Here is a 20112-nt window from a genome sequence, read left to right on the forward strand (position 1 = left end):
ATGGCATGTCCATACGTGACATTGCCACTCAACTGGAGCATCCAAAATTAACAGTTGGTAATGTGATAAACAAATGGAGATGTCTGACATCACTAGTCATTCCACCAAAAACGACAGGGACAGGAAGGTGTTAAAATGGATAGCACGCAAAAACCGGCTACAATCAGCACAGATTGTAGATCTGGAACTCGTCACATCTGTGACGAGTTCCAGATCCAACAGATAGTGTCTGTTGTGGATGAAATGTTTTTCATCCTATAGGAACATTTCATTCCAGTTTCGGAAAGAATAAGTGTAAGTAAAAATTCATGTATTCCTAAATAAAAATGAATCCTATGTATTATAAGAAGTGGATTGCATCCATTGATCTCCAACAAAATACTAGTACATACAAGATATCTATTATTGATAAGGCAGAAGACCACTGGAAAAAAAAAATTATGTAATGAATTCAGCATTCATGAAAGAATGGATAAATCTGCTGATGATTAGAAATCATTTATGTACATATTGCTGTGTTGTATTATTTCTATAATTCACATGTGTATTTCAATTTATCATCAGCAATTTCCTGAAATGTACTTTCAACAGGTGTTTAGGCTATTATAATAGCCCAACTTGAATATCTTTACACTATTAATAATCTCCTATCAACAATTTTCCTCCATATTAGTGTATTACTTGTCAGCACTCCAATATTGTCATACCTAACATTTTGTTCTTCTAAGGCACTTCTGACTGAATCAATCCACCTAGTCCTTGGTCTTCCTATGACTCTTTTTCCTGCTATATTGGCATCAAACATCATTTGTTAACCTTTCCTTTCTCATTCTATTTAAGTGACCATACCACTTTAGCTTAGCTCTGCTCACACATTCTTGAATGCAAACAATGTCAAGTTCCTTCTTAATGTTTTCAATTTTTAATATGATTCTGTCATTGATGTCATCTGTTCACTCTCCTAATCTTTCTCAGAACTCTCTTATCTGCAGTCTCTAGTCTTTGATCAAGTGCTTTAATTTATAAACAAAACTTAAAATTGGTTTGAACACCATCTTGTATACTGCTTAACTGCTAGTTTAGTGTTTTGGTTAATTTCTATCTTATTCCATATAAATTCATTTGACTAGCTCCCAACCATACCAGCTTTGCTTATTCTGTTGTCTATTTCCAAATTTAATTTTCATTCCTTGCTAAAAACTGTGCCTAAATAGTTGAAATATTTTACTTGTTCTATAGGATCTCCATTCAGAATGCAGCTGAAGTTTTCTATGTTCTACCTAATTTCATAGTTTTAGTTTTTGGCATGAAAATCAGCAATTAATTGATGATTTTCATGCCAAATTGGTTACAGTTGTTATTCAATTTAGTTAGAGAGTCCTGGGGAGTTGCATGGGATGTGTTTAGGAGTACATCATCATCTGCATAAAGCAAAGAGCTAAGTTTGATATCTTCAATTCTGATATCAGGTGTAATGTCACTTTCTTTTATAATGCAATCCATATATAGATGATGAATAGCAATGAAGATAATGTGCATCCTTCTTTTATTCCTGATTTTACATCAAACCATCTTCCTGTATTTCCTTAAATTCTAACTCCTGACTTACAATTTAAATATAGATAATTACCCCATCTGATTGAAGTGTTTTCAAAAAACTTTTCTCTAGATATCTTATTGTATGCCTTTTCCAGATCTGCAAAACTTAAGTATAGATCATAAATTATATATTTAGTTTAATCCTTTATCCAAGTGTAAGCAAACAAAGTTTGCACCTGAAGTATCTTCAGGATCCTTCCACCTTGGTATCACAACCACTGTCTGGCTCCCACTGATGAGACCTCAATAAAGGTCAAAACCAGTCTGGTAGCATTATACATGTCCACAAGGAGATGTGCTTTGTATTACGGGAGATACTAAGGCAAGTGATGAGAACTTATACCACCTTTACCACGAGTTTCCCCAGTCCTGAAGTTACTTCAGGCGCAAACTTTGTTTGCTTACACTTGAATAAAGAATTAAACTAAATATATAATTTATAGTCTAACCAAGCGAAAAAACTTCCACCATTAAGTATAGATCCCTGTCATATTCCCATGTTTCCTCAACTATTTATTTTAAAGTGAAAATCTGATCTTGACAACCTCTAAATATGACCTTCAAGTTTGCCCACATAACTCTCCTTGAAACTGCCTTCCAATCAAGAAGTTTATCTTCAAATTTGGTGTTGAATGCTAGCACTACTTCTTCATTTTCTTGACCATATTACTGCCAAATATAACATCCTATAGATGTTTTTTTAATAAAAATTCACCTGTTATTACCCTTCTTTATCTCAGTGATGCCAATTATGTCTATGTGATACTTTTCCAGTTCTCCTGCAAACTTGATTTCCTTTCCATTAACATTTCTTATATTGATAGTTCCTATCTTCTGATGTGGAGTTTATTCTTCTTCTTCTATATGTAGAGCTTGTGTCTGTTTTGGTAGGCTGACTTTTCACTGCTCACCCTGGTTCCCCGACAAAAATAGTGGGGACCTTGTTTAACTGGGTGATGCCTAGCCAGCAAAAAAAAAAAAAAAACTCTTGTTGTACCATCATATGTTTCTGGTGTAAGCCAAATTAAATCATTCACCCCTCTTCAGGTAAAGAACCTGGTCCACATGTCCTTACTAATCACACTCATAGACAACTTCCAAAGTGACTCCTTGTTTTCCCCTACTCCCTATGCATTGAAAACTTTCTTTTGTGTCAAGTTTATAGAATTCCTTTGTTAACTTATAAGTTCATATCCCCCCCTCTCCTCCATCTGTCAACTAAGCTCTGTAACCCACACACCTTCAATCTGTCCTCATGGAGAGAATCCCATAGGCATGTCACTAGTATAACTCTTTTCCAAATCCTCTCCACCATTTCCTGATCCCAAGATATGTATGTGACCTAATCTGTGCACAGTAGTCAAGATGTGGCCAAATCATAGCCTTATCTTTTCTTGTCATTCAATTAATCCTTTGAACTATTTTGTCAACTTTTGCAGGATGTCCTGTGAACTTCAAACCTCTGTCCACCATCATCCCCCAGATTCTTGCCTTGTCAATTTCTTGTAATCTAGTACCATCAATATGATACAAAGTGCCGTATTTACTCGAATATAACTCACCCTCAATTATATCTCACACCCCTGATTTTACTTTACAAAAAAAGAAATTAAAAAGTTTTGCATATAGTTCGCACACGAAAAAAGTTTAAAACTAAGAAATAGATAGTAAATGTTGTTATTGTAGTTTCAGATATTTTGGAATTTGGTGGAAGAGAATCAGCATTTCAACTCAACAATCATCAGCTTGCATTTGTTGTTAAGTCTTGCAATCTTTTGTTAATATCAATACCATTCATATGCATAGAGATGGGAGATGAAAGTATTGATTTCTACTCAATCTTGGATTGCACAGGAGTGGATTAAGATTAAGAGATCATCATTAGAACTGTTGTATAACTAGATTTTGAGAGCTTGGGACATAATTTCACCAAAAATATGCAATTTAATTACAGAAGCATTATTGCTAAACAATTCGAATATATCGTGTGATGAAGGTAAGCAGCTGATCGCATAAATAACATTGATAATTAAAATTTAAATGCATTCATTTTATAAATAATGTGAGCAATTATAAATTATAATGAATACTAATTATACTATAATTATAATGAATAGCTAATTAAAATGATGTTTAATTATAAATGTCAATTTAGTTTTTTTCCTGAAAAACTTTGGTTTCTGTAAATCCCCACATATATCTCACACCACGATTTTTTAATTTTAATTTTTTGGGAAAAAGTGAGAGTTATATTTGAATAAATACAGTATGTAATCTTTTCATCACAAAGTGTATTACTTCACATTTTGCAACATAAAATTGACAACCAATGTCATTTGCCCAAACTACTCTTTATTTTTGGTTATTATTTTTTTAATTTTTGCTTTATTGTTTGTTTATTTTTGCTTCCAACAACTTTCACATCCTCTCTCACTGCATTTATCTCACCTTTCAAATCATTTGTGCCTGCTAAAACAATTAAATTATTTCTCATTACAGCTTCACTAACATCTTTTATCTTTGTACCTGGGAAACATGCTTTCACCACTTTCTCATTAAGTATACCTCTTATCAGCAAATTCCCATATAATACTTGCTCTTTTCTCCCAGTTTCTCACACTTTTATGCTTTTCCCATTCACTCTTTCTTTCTCCCTCCTATACACCAATTGTTTTTCCAGTCACTCAAGCTCACATTTTGTCCTGTGAAAGAGTCTGCATAAGCGTGCAAATTCGTGCAAACCGGCATCTCATCATCTATATTATTATTTTCATTCTCTTCCTTCAAACTCTCATTTGTTCATGCACTATTGTTCACTGCTTCTGCCACATTCTTCATAACACTTTCATCACAATCCTTCCTTATACTCTTAATATCAGTCATTCATTCTTCTGTTCCTGAAGCAACTCACATTTATTGCATTCGCTCATGAAACATTTCCAACAAACATCCTCTCCATTCTTGCTCTTGTACCACAAACCATTCACTCTCGGCAATGATATATTAAAAACGTGCTCCATCGCACTAAATCTCACACATTAATATCATTCAACATCAATGTCTTGGCTGCCATTTTTCTATGTAGCATAACATAGAACACTTGAAATGATATTGCATAATAACAGTCACAACTAAATAACACAATCAATTTCATTTCATTTTTCAATTTATTAAATATAATAAATTACACAATGTGCATATTATTACATTTGAAAAACTCAATTTGCCATTCAGATTCATGTAGACTGACTTGCTAAAAATACATTTGCCTGAGATCAGTTATAATATTATAATTTGCTTTCATACCATGTAGTTTCAGGCATTATTTTCTATTCATTGCTCCTTCCAGCAGCCTTCTAAGGCAGATGTGTTTTCAATAGTACTTCTGCATTTCAAGAAATCTGCTTGATTTTTGAGCAGAATAGTTGTTATATATGATTCAGTTGAGTTCAGAATCATTCTTCTAAGACATCTGTGGTTATGCTGAAATCTGAAATCTCCAGTATAAGGATCACATAGCTAATTCTAAGATTTAAAAACCAACTTTATTAGCTACAATCCTCTAGTAGTTTTGTATATCCTTTTCTACACTTCTTTGGGAGAGTTTAGATATAAGTTAAATGACAACAGATATCACTGTATCAAATCTCACTAAAATGGAATTAACCATTGAAAACAATGGACATGTGATGGCATATGTACTTAGCCAAGATTATCACACTAAACATAATGTGATTTGTATACAAGGTCTGTGTGCACAAGATTTCTGATGAACAAGGACCAGACTTATGTAGGATGATGTATTGGTTTCTTTACTGCACTGAGTAAGTGTGCACAGTATTTTTAAGGCTCCTTGAACTTTCTCATAAAGAAATTATGCTCTGCATTGTGGCATTTCTGTTTTCTGGAATAATACAGGATGACCTTCTTTGGTACTATGATAGGCTAATATTTATGTTATCTCTTCCGCCCCCATCTTTTAACCTGTTCTGAATGCAGATCTCTCTGAACTGTTATGTTTCTCTACGGAGCATATGCTGCATGAACAGTGGGTTTTCTATATTCCTCATTTTTAAGAAGTGAATGAAGTGGTTTAATTTTAATTAATGGAGTATCCAGTGTAGGATATGCTTTTTTGTACACCGAATAAATGAATATTCTCTGCAGAGAACTCTAGGACTGTGTCAAGAAATGGTAAAGTCCTGTTGTTCTCAAGTTCAAGAGTGAAATTTATGCATAGATGTAAGCTGTTCAGAGGTTTTCTGTGAATTCTTCTAGGCATTTTGTTGAACCAATCCAGATGATGAATATGTCATACACATAACATAGCAGCCATATGCAGATTGATTTAAGTGCTAGCATTAACAAATTATAGCACTTCTATGGTAAGAAATGTGCAGAATATTTTATTTAGGTTAGATCATAGGAATGTTACTCAAGAATGTGATGTGGAAAGAGTCCTGATATTTCCTGGACCTCTGGAAATATCAGGACTCGAGAGCATTGGTTAGGAGAGGTTGAGGGAATTACAGTTTGTGGACAGGCAAAAAAAGAAATATGACAGTGATATGTTTAAATTAAGGAAGGGATTTTACTGGATTAATACAAAAGGAATTATACACAGAGTTAGAACAAGAAGGCATCTCTGGAAGTTGTGCAAAGGTGTGATAAAGAATGGAGTGAGATTTTTTTTTTTTTTACATGGAAATTGGTGGGCGAGTAGAATGCAATGCCAGAATTTGTTGTAAGGTGCTAGGAGTGTGAATAAGTTTAAGGTTCAATTATGATAGATATGTTGCTCACTGAGTGAGCAACATATCTATCATAATATATTGAGCACTCCTTTCATGACGAGTGCTCAATCAATGGAAATTATTACAACATCCAGGATATTCTCGATAGGGCACAGCACACAGCATGGTTTCATTAAGGAGAGATCAGTTATGATAAATCTGTTAGCATTTGACATATGGACCTACTGATTATAATGTGTTAAATAGGTACTAATGATCACCTAGTTAAGATAGGTAGGAAACTACTTAACAGACAGGTAGTTGCATTACTATAAACAGTTATTATATTAATATAAACAGGCATATTCCTGAGATATGCCATAGTGCAGCATACTTCTTTGTTAACAACTTTCAGGTATATGAAAGTTGTTAACAAAGATGATTGCACATAAACGCAGAATAAATCTCATAACATCAAAAAATGTTAACAGAACTGTTGTGAAAAATGACCATTACTTTTTACCTATGTGCATACTTCATCATTGATTTGGGCTGTATATCCATCACAACCTAGTTCTATGAATTTTAGATAGTTTATAAAAATGGACTATAGCTGGTTTAGGTTATATATTGGCATGCATTATAGGAATGGTTGCTGTTAGACCAGTTTTGACCTTTACTGATATCTCATCAATGGTAGCTAGATCCTTGGAGACAATGAGAGCTAAATCAATGGTGGTAGAAGTCATCTTTACATATACAGTAGGAAAATGTATCACCATATTATTAAAATACTCTGGATGAGGGATAACTATAGCAAACAGGAAACAAACTACCATTGATAGCTCTCAATATCTACATGGATCTAACTCCCAATGATCAGACATCGACAGAAGTCACAAGTGGTCTGCTCAGTGATCCTTTCCATAATACATGGCAATATACACATCCAAATGGAAGTATGCTGTGCATTATGGAATACTACAGCAACGTGATGTGAAGTTACATACTCAGGCTTGGGTAAAGGATAAAAAGAAGACTATAATTTCTTGTTAAGTGTAATTTATCTCTGAGGCTTCTTTAAACTTGCAGATATAATTACTGAATTTAGTAATAGCATTTTTGTTAAGTTTTTTTTTATGTAACTCTCACCACAATCATGTATTTTTCTGATTTTAAGATTGTAGTAGTTTTACAAGGCTCTTGCATAAGCCATTTATTTTTTCTTGTTGTCATCACTTGATATGGACAAAGTGATAGTAAGAAGTGGAATGTAAATATCGACTAGTGTTTATTATTTTTCAGTGCACTAAAAATGCTAATCAGTTTTGCTTAGTGATAAATTAATACACCTAGGACATGGCCACGACAAACTACTGAGCCTAACATGCATGGGAAAATGGGAATAGATGGAAATGAGCTATCTTAAGCTGTGTGTATAAGTAGGGAAATGATAAAATTTTTCTTCTGTTCCTGGGCAAATAAAAAACACAAAGTGGTATGGAAACAGAAATGGTGTATTGTAGACCATCAGTATATGTATTTGTATCAATATGTGTGATTGGAATGGATTGCCATTGGATGTGTATGCAAGCAGTGCCAATGAATTCAAGAATAAGTATTATAAAGCTGGTGTGTGTGTGGTATATGGCTTCCCTCGATGAGTCCCTGACTCCCTGGAGGTCTCTTAATAACAATAATAATGTATACAGATGTTCTATAGTATTTTTATTTAAATGAATAAATAATTTGAATTTTCATTTTCTAATTACTTGTCGTCTGAGCAATTCAGGTATAGGCTTTTTATGTCCTGTTCCTGCTCAGCAGATGAAGTTGGTCTTTCCATCTTAGTCTTGGACATCCGCAGTCTCTTCTTCCTGTAAGTTTATATTTATATGCTAGTTTGGGAATTCTATTGTTATTCATCCTTTCTATGTGGTGTAGCCAATTTTGCTGATATTCTTCTATTTCTTGTACGATGTTCTTTGTATCTAATCGTTCTCTTATTTTTGTGTTTTTCTTTTTATCTAATCTAGTGAATCCCAGGAGAGGTCTTAGGAAGTAGCACAGATGAAGTTGCTTCCAATCTTTGTCTGTTTCTTTTTTCAAATTACTGATTTTTGTTGTTAATGCAAAATGTTGTGAGAAAACAATATTTTGTTACAAAATTAATTGTAAATTTTCTATATAGTTGTGCATTGATTACATATTATGTTTATATGTAACATTAATATTTAATGAAGCAAGTTCATGAGATTGTAAGTTGGTATATCCAATATAAGGGTTACTATTTAATGTTTGTGTGTGCTTAAAATACATAAGTTAAAAATATTAATTTACTTAGTTCACTGAAAGTGAGATTTTACTGCTTTCAAGCAAGTGCTGTGAAGATAACATAATTGCAGCAGCTTTTCTCACTTCATAATTGAAACGGAACTGAAAATGTTATGCACACTTGGAGCATGCATGAGTGAAAAGCACGTGCGTGTACACAAATACAAAATCTTAAATATTAGAAGAATGGACATGGAAGCGAGTTTAAAATTTAATGTGAACAAATGCATGCATATCTGATTCAGTAAGAAGAGAATATTAGAATGATATAAGTTGAATGAGAAGGCTTTAGAAAAAAGTTAACAAATATAAGACTAAGGAATCTTTGCACACTGTAGGATTTTAAGAATTCTACAGTCTGCTGAGCTTTACAACTAGATCAAGCTCAGGAGAATATAAGATTAATTAAAAGAAGCTTCATTTATAGAAGTTATGATACTGTTATACATGGGACTCCATAAATATGCTCATACACTAGCATACAGTGAGTTGATTTTGCCAGCTGATGAGAAGCTACAGACTGGATAAAACAGAATATTTTCTATTTAATAAAAAATAACTGAATATAACATCCTATACTTATTACTTAGTAAGATCTAATAATAATGTAAACTTAATCATGTACTATTTTTGTAGTAGCCTGAACACCCTTTGAAGATATATATATCAGGAAATTGATGATGATAAAAAATAACTTCATAAACAAAATCTTTGAAAAAAAACATGGATACAGCACAACTAATGACTTTATGGAAATACTTACTGGATATACCATTAAAGAAAATGATGGAGGGAGGGGATAGCTGAGTAGGGTTTTGCATAATTGGATTATAACTCCTTGTTTTACTCACAAAGGCTTTTAACAGATGTCAAGAAAACACACAGTATTCAGTGAATGTGGACTAAGAGAGTAAATGGATTGTATCATGGCAGTTATGAAAAATGGTTAATTAGATGTATTCTGAAAGGAGATGGAGAAGATTTAAATAAGATTTATAAGTTAAATCAGGGTATACATAAGAAAGCAGGAGTTTACTGAATTTGCTCCACAGCACAAGTGGAAGAACAATGGAACATGACACCCTTCAATGGTTTTTTTTCTGATCAAGGCAAATTATTCAGTCTCATGTGGAGCAGGATATTTATTACTGGAAATTTGGGTTTTTTTCAATTTGTCTATATGCAGGAGCATACAGACAAATTGACCAAAGAACACATGCAACTTAAAAGACAAAATATTATTAGTGGATGGGATGGCATAGTGTGTAAATGATGGGAATGTTGTGTGTTGATGGAGAATTGGATCTGAGGCTAAATCATGAAAGGGTGCATGTTTAGAAAGATAAATCATGAAAGGGTGCATGTTTAGAAAGATAAGTAACTCATTTGAATTTTAATTAACAATACTGAGTTAAATCTATTATCGTTCTTTGCTTTTTTTGAGTTGCATAGATTTTGAGGAAAACTTGTATATGTTGTATTAAAGTAGATACTGTTGGTATAATGTCAATGCATAGTATGGTGGCCAAGACATCCTTGTTGGGGGAGGGGGTCGGATATGCAAGATTTTGTTCAGCGCAGTATGTGTCAGATGTAGGTCATGCCAATTGAAAGACTGTCAAAGGAAAGCAAGATTGGTGAACAAATATGCAGAAAGTGTTTTGAGAGCAACCCAGTTGTGCACAAGGAGTAAAACACATGATAGTGAAGAAGAGAATTTTGAAAGAAGTCCAGAAAATGTTAGCATCAGCAATATTGTTAAAAGTACAGCAGTGGAAGAGAATGAAGATGACCTTGTGAAAGAAATATGTTGTTTACACAGAGTCCTTCACAAGGCAAAGCATGAGATTAAAAGATGAGATCGGAGTATGAAAAAAAAAAATTAGCCATGCAAGCTAAAGGTAATCCAAAAGAATTTTATCGTTATGTCACAAATAAAAGAAAGAATGAATGTGAAAGAATAACTTTATTGAATGCAGATGTACTCGAGTGTCGGAAGCTAATGAGATTGTTCAATTAATGAGTGCTTATTTTACTAAGATATAGCAACCAGTGCTTAAGATATGTAATGAGATTGTTCAATTAATGAGTGCTTATTTTACTAAGATATAGCAACCAGTGCTTAAGATATGTAACACAGTGCTACTGTTACATTAGATGAAGAGTTAGATGTGCATGAAAATGAGGTTGAAGAGCTGTTGCATAACCTGATGGAACATCAGCCCATTTGCTAAAAGAATGTTCAGCTGAATTGCTATGCCTTTCCCATATTTGTATAACTTGAGTCTCTGTTTAGGAATGATACCACAGGAATGGAAGAAATGTATGATAGTTCCATTGTGGAAGGGTGGTGTAAAAACTGATGTGTCTCACTACTGACCTATCAGTACCTCAGTGAAGATTTTAGAGAAGTTGGTAAGAACTTACATACAGAAATGGGTAGACAAACAAGCTATACTCTGCAAGGAGCAGCATGGGGTTTACTAAAGGAAGGTAATGTTTTAGCAATTTGCTCATATTGTTAAGCTGCAAAAAAAAAAATGTTGTGGAAGGTACATAAGGAGAAAAGTGACAAGCATGGAAAGGAAGTCAAAATCAGATTAGGAGAAAGAAATGAGCCAAGCAAGCTAATCCCAAAGTGTTCTTTCGAACACTTTGGGATTTGGACCGATAACTTTAGCAAGTGCTGATAGTAGCAAGGTAACAAACAGAAAAAATAGTTGCGTTACTGAGTGACTATTTTCCAAGGGTCTATCATTCAAGTGCTATGATAGATGTGATGAACATTGATGTTAGAATAGAAGTTGATGAACTGGAAGTATTTAGTATACTGCACAATCTCAGTGCAAATATGGTCATGGGATCAGATGAGATATCAGCCAACCTTATTACAAGAGCTTGCAAAGAAGTTGGTATTGCCTCTAACTAGGCTGTTTAATTTAGGTCTCAGCTTTGGTGGAGTCCTAAGAGAGTGGAAGAAGAGAAAAATAGTTTCAATGCATAAAGGAGGCACCAAGACTATAGTAGCAAATAACAGATCAATCAGTATCTCAGAAATGGTGGGAAAAGTATTGGCCATGCAAGTCAAAGACAGAAATCAGGAATGGGCAGATTAGAATATGATGCTATATGAGGGCAGCACAGCTTTGTGAAAGATATGTCATACCTTAGTAATATGCTAAATTTTTACATTATGAGGTGGGGGGGAGGAGTTGGAAAGTTCTGATAAACACCTAGAACAAAAATGATATTAAAGCAACTGATATGATCACAAGAAAGAACATACAAGGATATAAGAACATAAGTTACCTTCATAACTCTGTTACTAGTATGTTCTAGGTGTTTATCAGAACTTTCCAGGACCCCCCCTCCCACCCCTTGTAAAGTGACAGTTGAGTTGGATAAAGCGAAAAGCACAATGATATTGCTGGATTTTATGGTATCCTGTCAGATGCCTTACTTGACAGGATACACATGGAATTCTGTTGCAAACTGGAACAAATGGAGATAGATATGAAGCTGGTGACATGGATACGAGGGAGGCTAATGGACAGATACCAAAGAGTAGTATATGAAGGAGCAGAATCCAGGAGAAAGTAGGTGACCACTGTTTAATTTATACATAAATTATATAGGAGATGAATAGAAAGGAAGTATCCAGCTGTTTGCTGATGATGCAAAGTTAATGTAATAGTTAGTCAAGGCAAAAGAAAGACTGTAGGATGATTTAAACAGGCTCACAGTATGAATAATGGGTATACCAGTTTAATATGGAAAAGTGAAAAGTTATGCATTTTATCATGAAAAGATTATAAGCCGATGAAGTCAGAGATTTAGGGTGCTGGTGAACAGGAAGTTTTAAGTTCAGAGAGCATATTGCAAAGGTGGTCAAGGTAGCTCATAGGATTACTTGGTTATTGAAGAACACACTAACAAGCAGAAATAAGGACATCGTTATCCATGTATTAAGGCTTAAATGCTGGGAAAAACTCATGATAAAAGTTTAATGGAGTGAAACAGCACTAGGAAACGATTAAAAGTAAAGTAGTATTTAATGCTTCCAATACTTCATCTCAGTTACAGAGACATCATCAGGGAGTACAAAATGAGACTTGTAACACAGGTGTTTCATAACAGGTATCCACAGAAGTGCCCCACCTAGTTAGGACTCTAGTCTTTCTTCCACGTGTTTTAGTTAGTTTTCTGCTGCATTTGTGTGTGTGCGCACAAAAATGCATGCGTGCATGTGTTACAAGTCTCATTTTGTACTACCTGACAATGTCTCTGCAACTGACGAAATATTGGAAGCATTAAATACTACTTTTAATCGTTTCTTAGTGCTGTTTCACTCCGTTAACATTTTTTATTCAGAAGGACATCATTCCTCTTTATTAGGCCTTGATATCGCTACATAAGGATTATTTGTTGGTTTAGTCACATGAATTTCTTAGACATGAGGAAGCAGTGAAGAGGATCCAGAGACAAGTGACCAAGAGGGTAAGTAGGCCAATGCTCTCTCTCTCTCTGATGATAAACTGAGGATTTGTGAGTTGCATTAAGTCGGTTGATAGGAGAAAAAGAAAGTATATGATAGAAACATCTGTTACTAAAAGAGTTTTATATGACTGATGTAGAGGAAATATTTCAACAATTGGCTAGAGGGGAAAGAATAAGGGGTCATCCCTCGAAATTGGGTAACGAGCATGTTCAGCAAAAGTGTGAAAACTAGATTTTTCACTTAGAAAGTGTTGAATCAATGGAAAGGATTACCAGAGTCTGACGTGAGTGCTTTGCTAGTCAATGAGTTCAACGTGAGGTATGATAGATATTGTCTGGATAATTTGAGTCTCTCATGAAGTCGTCAGACTCTATAGATTGGTTGGTTAATTAGTCTGAATTTACAGCCAAAGAAACTCAAGACTATGAAACCAATGTATTATATCTATTAATTATTCCCCCCCCCATACCGATGGCACCTTATAATATGATAAACACAAGTTTTATGAAGAATTTTTTTCCCTTTCGCATAAGTAACCAATTAACTTGGTGCAGATGGGATAAAACAATTTGTTACAGTGAATCAAGATGTTTGCACATTTCTTTGCTAATCACACATGTGCAAGTGTGTGGGAAGGGGAGTGATTGCTACCTATCCAAGGACACTCATTGCGAGAGGACACACAACCTACCATCTACACTTATTATTGTACAGGTACCTGCATGGAGTCTAGTCAGTGCCATAGAAAGTGGGTTGTGTCTCCTCTTGCAATGCGTCCTTTGACTTCTTGGAATTGTACATAATAATAAACCAAACTGTATGACTGGTCTAGCCAAAATGCTATACTAAAGAAAAAGACAGTGAAAAGGACAGAACAAATATATAAAGCTCATTTTTTTTTTTACTTGGGATAGAAAATATGTGGAGTGGTCTTCTGCAACAGGTTGTGACTTTAAGAAAAAACTGTCATGACTAGAGGACATTTACTTAAAATTTATGTATAGTTATCTAATTTGTCATGGCGAACATGTTGGTATTGATTTGTGTTTGTATATAACTATGTATAGAAAAAATAAAAATAAATGATAAATAAATAAAGGAACCCCTATAGCTCAGTCATTTTGACAGGCACAAGTGTCCTTTAGTGTGAGCCTCGTGCAATATTCCCAGGAGTCCATGGAGTGCCCAATTATAATTATGCATTCTCCTACTCAAACTCATGTCTACAGGCATTCTTAATTTAATGTGTTCATTATGAAAACCATAATTTTCAAAAATACTCTCTTTAGTTATAAATATGAAAGTAATCAACTAATAATTAGGAAAAAGAATTGTTATATGAATGAACACTATTTGTAACTGGTAACAAAAGTGTTAAAAGCAATCAATACAAAAATGTACAAATCTTTTATACTTATTAATATGAACTCAATATAGAGAGCTAAGTAAAGAAAGCTTACTGACTTAGCCTGGGTGGGGACAGCCACACTGGCACTACTTAATGCTCCTTCAGAATTCTTCTGGAATGCATGTGGTGCATAACGATTATAGAGACCCCAGATGCTATTCATTAGTTTACTATTGTATTTTGGTGGTGTGGGATCCATTGCTATGAATATACAAAACTTCTTCAGATATGAAGAAAGCAAGAAATTTCATTAGTAAATGAATGTATAAGAAATGTAATCAATTCCAAAGGGATTTCACATTTACCAGTCCTGTTGTTGAACACTTCTTTCTAACATGGAATAATTCCCATGAAAAAAATAAATCTCATAGAATGAGACTTGGTTAACATCAAATACAAGCTAATCTTCTTAATTAACATCAAGAACAGCTACTGTTCTTGATATTACCCAAGTATCGAAGTACTCAAAACCATCAACCAAGATCTGTGCCATAATTTAAACAAAAGACACATCAATTTTTTTTTTTTTTTTTTGGATAATGCAAGTAATTTACATTTTATATATGCTGATTTGCTTGTTGAACTTTCTTGTTTTTCATAATAAAATTTAATGGAATGAATATAGCACAAAGAGAAATATTTAAACAGCAGATTTAATCATTCTGATATTTCATCTTCATTACAGAGACATCTTCAGTAATACAATATAAAATTGTAATAACATACACACAAAAAAAAAAAGAAAGAATAATAATTATCATTAAGAGAGATCTCTAGAGAGTCAAGGACTCAATGAAGGAGACCACATATTACATGCACCAGCTATCATACTTATTCTTGAATTCATTCACACTGCTTGCGCTCAACATCCAATGGCATTCCAATCACACACCATCCTATAAGAGAAAAATCTAGTTGTTGAAATTTTTTCCACTTGGTTATGCTATAAAGTTGCTTATATATTTTGGCAACTCATATATAAAAATATGACTTCTGCATTACTTCAAGCTTAGTATCACCTCTGGGTCTGGCTCCCACTGATAAGACCTGAGACCTCAATAAAGGTCGAAATTGGTCTGGGTAGTGACTCTTCCCATAATGCATAGAATTATACATGTCTGTAAGGGGATACTAAGGCAAGTGATGTGAAGTCATACCACAAGTTGCCCTAGTCCTGAGACTACTTCAGGTGTAAACTTTGTTTGCTTACACTTGGATAAAGGATTAAACCAAGTATAGGTATCCCTTGCTTAACGCAGTTTTGCTTAAAGCGGGATTTGATTAACGCAGTGAAATTAATTGCGGCAATCCCTTGATATACACGGCAAGAGTTTTGATTAACGTGCCTTTAACCCTGTGGAGCTCGCAGCTGATCTGAGAGATACATGCAAAACGTTTAATATAAATATTCTTACACAATTCAGTGTATAGCTTGGAGGTCATGACTAGCTGTGCATTCATATGTTACGAGTGATATTCCGCACTGATTTTTGCTGTCAATTTGGTTTAACACATGTTATGTAAAGGTTTGTGATATTTGACAGTAAATTATATCTGAGAGACATACCGCGACCTCCAATGTCAGTATAGTATGGTTTAATTCTTTGTTCAATAATTTCTAGATTGTAACCGAAAATAAATAAACTATCATGTATTACTGAAATAGAGAGTCAAAGGCTTATTTATCATACATGTCCTCTAGGAGATGTGCTTTACATTATGGAAAATACTAAGGAAAGCGATCTGGAGCTTACTCCACCTTTACTACGAGTTGCCCATAAGGTTTCTTATGCTTGCATCTGCCGAAACTTTTCTAGTTTCTACATATTCGGCACGAAACTCTTGTAGTTTCTCTATTTGGCTATGAAATAATGTTGGATTCAATATTCACTTAATTTGTACCATCATGTACTATATTTGCAGTGTTTTTTCTTTATGTTTTATTGCTTGTTTGCCGAGGCCTGGAGAGACATTTTGCTTGTTATCGTAGAATTTATACTGATAAGAAAAAAACTAAAACCGTCCAAAAGACTCTTGATAACTTCTTTTGATAAAAAAATTGCAGTAAATAATGTAGGTACAAGTATTTATTAAACATTTACTTTGCATTCATTTTTTATCTTTCCTAAAAGAGTACCACATAAAACGAATTTTTAATACAGTAATCGATCATGGACGAATTGTAATTTTTACCATTGATTATTAGATCTGATTAACGCAGTAACATCGAGGGATTAATTAACCACATTAATCGAGGGATACCTGGATATAATTTCTTGGTATCTTTAATTTATAGAAAAAATCTAGCCCTCACCCCTTCTTGGCAGTATTCATTCTCAGCTTCCAAGGAATTCCTTCATGTCTTTTCCCCATCCTACATAAACTGAAAAATTCCATCAATTGAAATCCTGTATGAGCCATTCAAAAGTTTGTAAGTCTCAATCATATCATCCCTCGTTCTCCTGTTTGTGTCTGCAGTCTACAAATTCTCAACCTGTCTTCATAATCAGTATTCCACAATTCTGATATCATTTTTAATACTCTCCTTTGCATCAAATATAATCAGAATCACAATGAAAACCGGGACACCAGACATGTGCACAATAGTCCAAGTGAGGTCTTATCAAGGCCTTGTAAAGAGGCAAAATGACATCCTTATCTTTACATGTGAATGTTCATTTCAGTATTGCAATTATCTCTTGAGTTGTATTCACAATCTTTTCTACATGGCCCCTGAACTTCAACTTCCTATCTACTAACACTCCAAGATCCCTAGCCCCTCATTAGTTTCTTCTAGCATTATTCCACCAATATAATACGGCATTGGATATCTAATCATGCTGAAGTGAATGACTTTACATTTACTGACTTTGAACTGACATCCATTTTCCCATGCCCACAATTCCACACTATTCAAATCATTCTGCAAGTAATGCATATCAGCAGCAGCAGTATTCCTGATTACCCTTTCTATCTTTCCATCATCAGCAAATAGCTGTATGTCGCTTGTAAAATCCTTCACAATATCATTAATGTACGGATTGCTCATTGCAAAGTAGGGATTCACTGTCAACCCATTTCTGAATACGAGCCCTAACTAATTTTTCCAAAATCTTCACCACCACCACTCGTGAGATACTAATTGGTCAATAGTTGGATACATCGGTCTTCACACCACCCCTGCACCATACATTCTTTTCATTCCAGCAGAATCTTCCCTGTTCTGAGACTCATATTAAACAGCCTGGTCAAAAGAATAGTCAGTTCAACTGAACACTATTTTAGCATATGTGCTGATATCCCATCAGTCCTTATTGCTGAATTCTTATTCAGTTTGTGCAACAGCTCTAATACTTTGTCCTCATACACCTGAATTTCTTCATCCAGTGAAGAGGTAACAGTGAGCTCAATGTCGCGTATACGGTTGATAGCTTTTAACAAAATGGGCTGAACAACCTCTTCTGCATCTGTAACACTCACGCCATCTGTATTTAGAAGAGTTATTCTTTCATATTCATTCTTTCTTTTCCATGCAGCATATCAAGAGAATTCTTGTGGGTTGTCATTAGCATGAAGAGCCAGTTTCTTTTCAATCTCAGACTTTGCTTTCTGTACAATTCTTGTGACTATTCTAGCCTGCTGCTTATAACTTTCATAATGGACATCATCCTTATGCACATGGTATTCCTTCCACATCCTTTTCTTATGAATTTCTTGCTTAATAAGATTTATTCTTCAAACTCTCAGGGGACACCTTCTGATATCGCATTATTTAAGTATTGTTTAAATGCTTCCCATGCACCGTCAATATTCTTCCCATCCAGCAACCGATCCCATTCCAGTGAACTCAGTATACTCCTCAGTTGGTCATAATTTCCTGTTTTGTAGTTCAGCATGTAACCTTTTCTGAATGGAACATTCATAAACTTAGTCACTTCCCAAGTGAGCTAGGGAAAGGTGAGATTTGAGTTTCAAATCTCACCTTCCCCAAGCACTATCCATCTCAACCTTCCTAACTATACACTATTTAACTCCTTTCAACCCAAGGGTGGCATCTATGCATATATCCACTCTAACATACCCTGCCAGAGAGCATCTAACCTAGAATCACCCAACTTCAACCTTCTTTGGCTGAAAATATTCCCCCCCCCCCCCAACTCAGTCAAATTCATCTGCTGTCTCTATCGCTCTCCTAATACCACCAACCACTCTGAGCTCTTTCACTTTCTCTCCTTAAAAGTTCATTTTCTTCAGTCCCACTCTCCTAACAGAGGAAATCATCCTTCTGGGTGATTTTAATGTCCATAACACCAATTGGCTTTCCTCTTCTAGCTGTACAGATCCTACAGATAGAGATGCTGAAACATTTGCCATCACTAATGACCTTACACAAATTATTTAAAAGCTGACCAGAATACCAGATAACCCAAACCACTCCCCAAATACCCTAGATCTCTTCCTTACCAATGACTCTTCCAAATATGCAGTGAATTTAGTGAGCCCCCCCCCCCAGGTAATTCTGACCACAACCTAGGGCTCATCTCCTCCCCCATGCAACAAAGCTTACACATCACTCCCACACAAGAGTAGTTTGGCACTATAACAGTGCCAATTGGGACAGTCTCCAAAACTACTATGCTTCATTCCCATAGTTGGATTATGATTCCGATCTTCCAGTCCAAATATATACACCGAACGTATCACCAAAGTAATCCTCACTGGCATGAAAATATAGATTTCCCACATACTCTGAACTGCTGTCCCCTATCTAAACCCTGGTTCTTCAAAAGATGTGCCAAGGATGTACAAATAAGGCATACCACAACTGGCTCAAATCAAGAATGCCATTCTCCTTCAGTGCCTATACTAAAAGCCCGAAACAGATGCAAGTAAATTATCAACACTTCTAAAACAGAATTTGAATGGGCAAAAAGCAGGAAGCTTGCAGCCTGTCCAAATGGCAGCCATGCCTTTTGGTCTCTTGCCAAGGTCATAACTTTTGCCTTACACTATTCCCACCCCTATCATACCCAGATGGCTCAATTGCAACATCACCCACAGAAAAAGCTAACCTCCTGGCTTCACACTTTGCCTCTAATGCACACATAACTGACAATGGCAAATGCCCTCCACTAGGATACAGGGGGCATACAATGCCCCCCCCATATCCTTTTCCCAAAAAGAGATATAAACCTGTTGTCTAAATTAGACACAAAAAAGTCTCCTGGCCCTGATGGCATTCCTCCAATTTGTCCTGAAAGTCTGTGCACCAGAACTGACTCCTATCCTATGCTGTCTGTAGACAAATCAAATGAAGAGTGACAAATCACTGCCATCTAACTAGCGCCCTATCTCATTCACTTCAGTCCTATCCAAAGTGATGGAGAAAACCATCAACTCTCAACTCCTATTCTGCCATGAAGGTACCAAGCTATTAAGTGACCACCAGTATGGATTCCATTGTTGCCGATCAACAGGAGATCTACTCTCATACATCACCCATCGCTGGAAATTTGGCAAATCCCAAGCAGTTGCAATTG

General features: G+C 35.0%; 1 protein-coding gene across 2 annotated transcripts in view; it reads right to left on the minus strand.

The window, feature by feature from the left end:
- Positions 1 to 20112, minus strand: part of LOC150098585 (uncharacterized) — a 106240-nt gene that overhangs the window by 37279 nt on the left and 48849 nt on the right. The window contains exon 4 of one of the 2 annotated variants that reach the window (XM_090404800.1): positions 14629 to 14773. In XM_090404800.1, coding sequence (XP_090260926.1) covers positions 14629 to 14773 — 145 coding nt within the window. Of the gene's footprint in view, positions 1 to 14624; positions 14774 to 20112 lie in introns of both variants that reach the window. The other variant, XM_090404799.1, reaches the window with a different exon arrangement.

Source organism: Typopeltis vanoorti, chromosome 15 (genome assembly GCF_054136105.1).
Source record: "Typopeltis vanoorti isolate ZY-2024b chromosome 15, IOZ_Tvanoo_1.0, whole genome shotgun sequence".
Taxonomy (NCBI): Eukaryota; Metazoa; Arthropoda; class Arachnida; order Uropygi; family Thelyphonidae; genus Typopeltis; species Typopeltis vanoorti.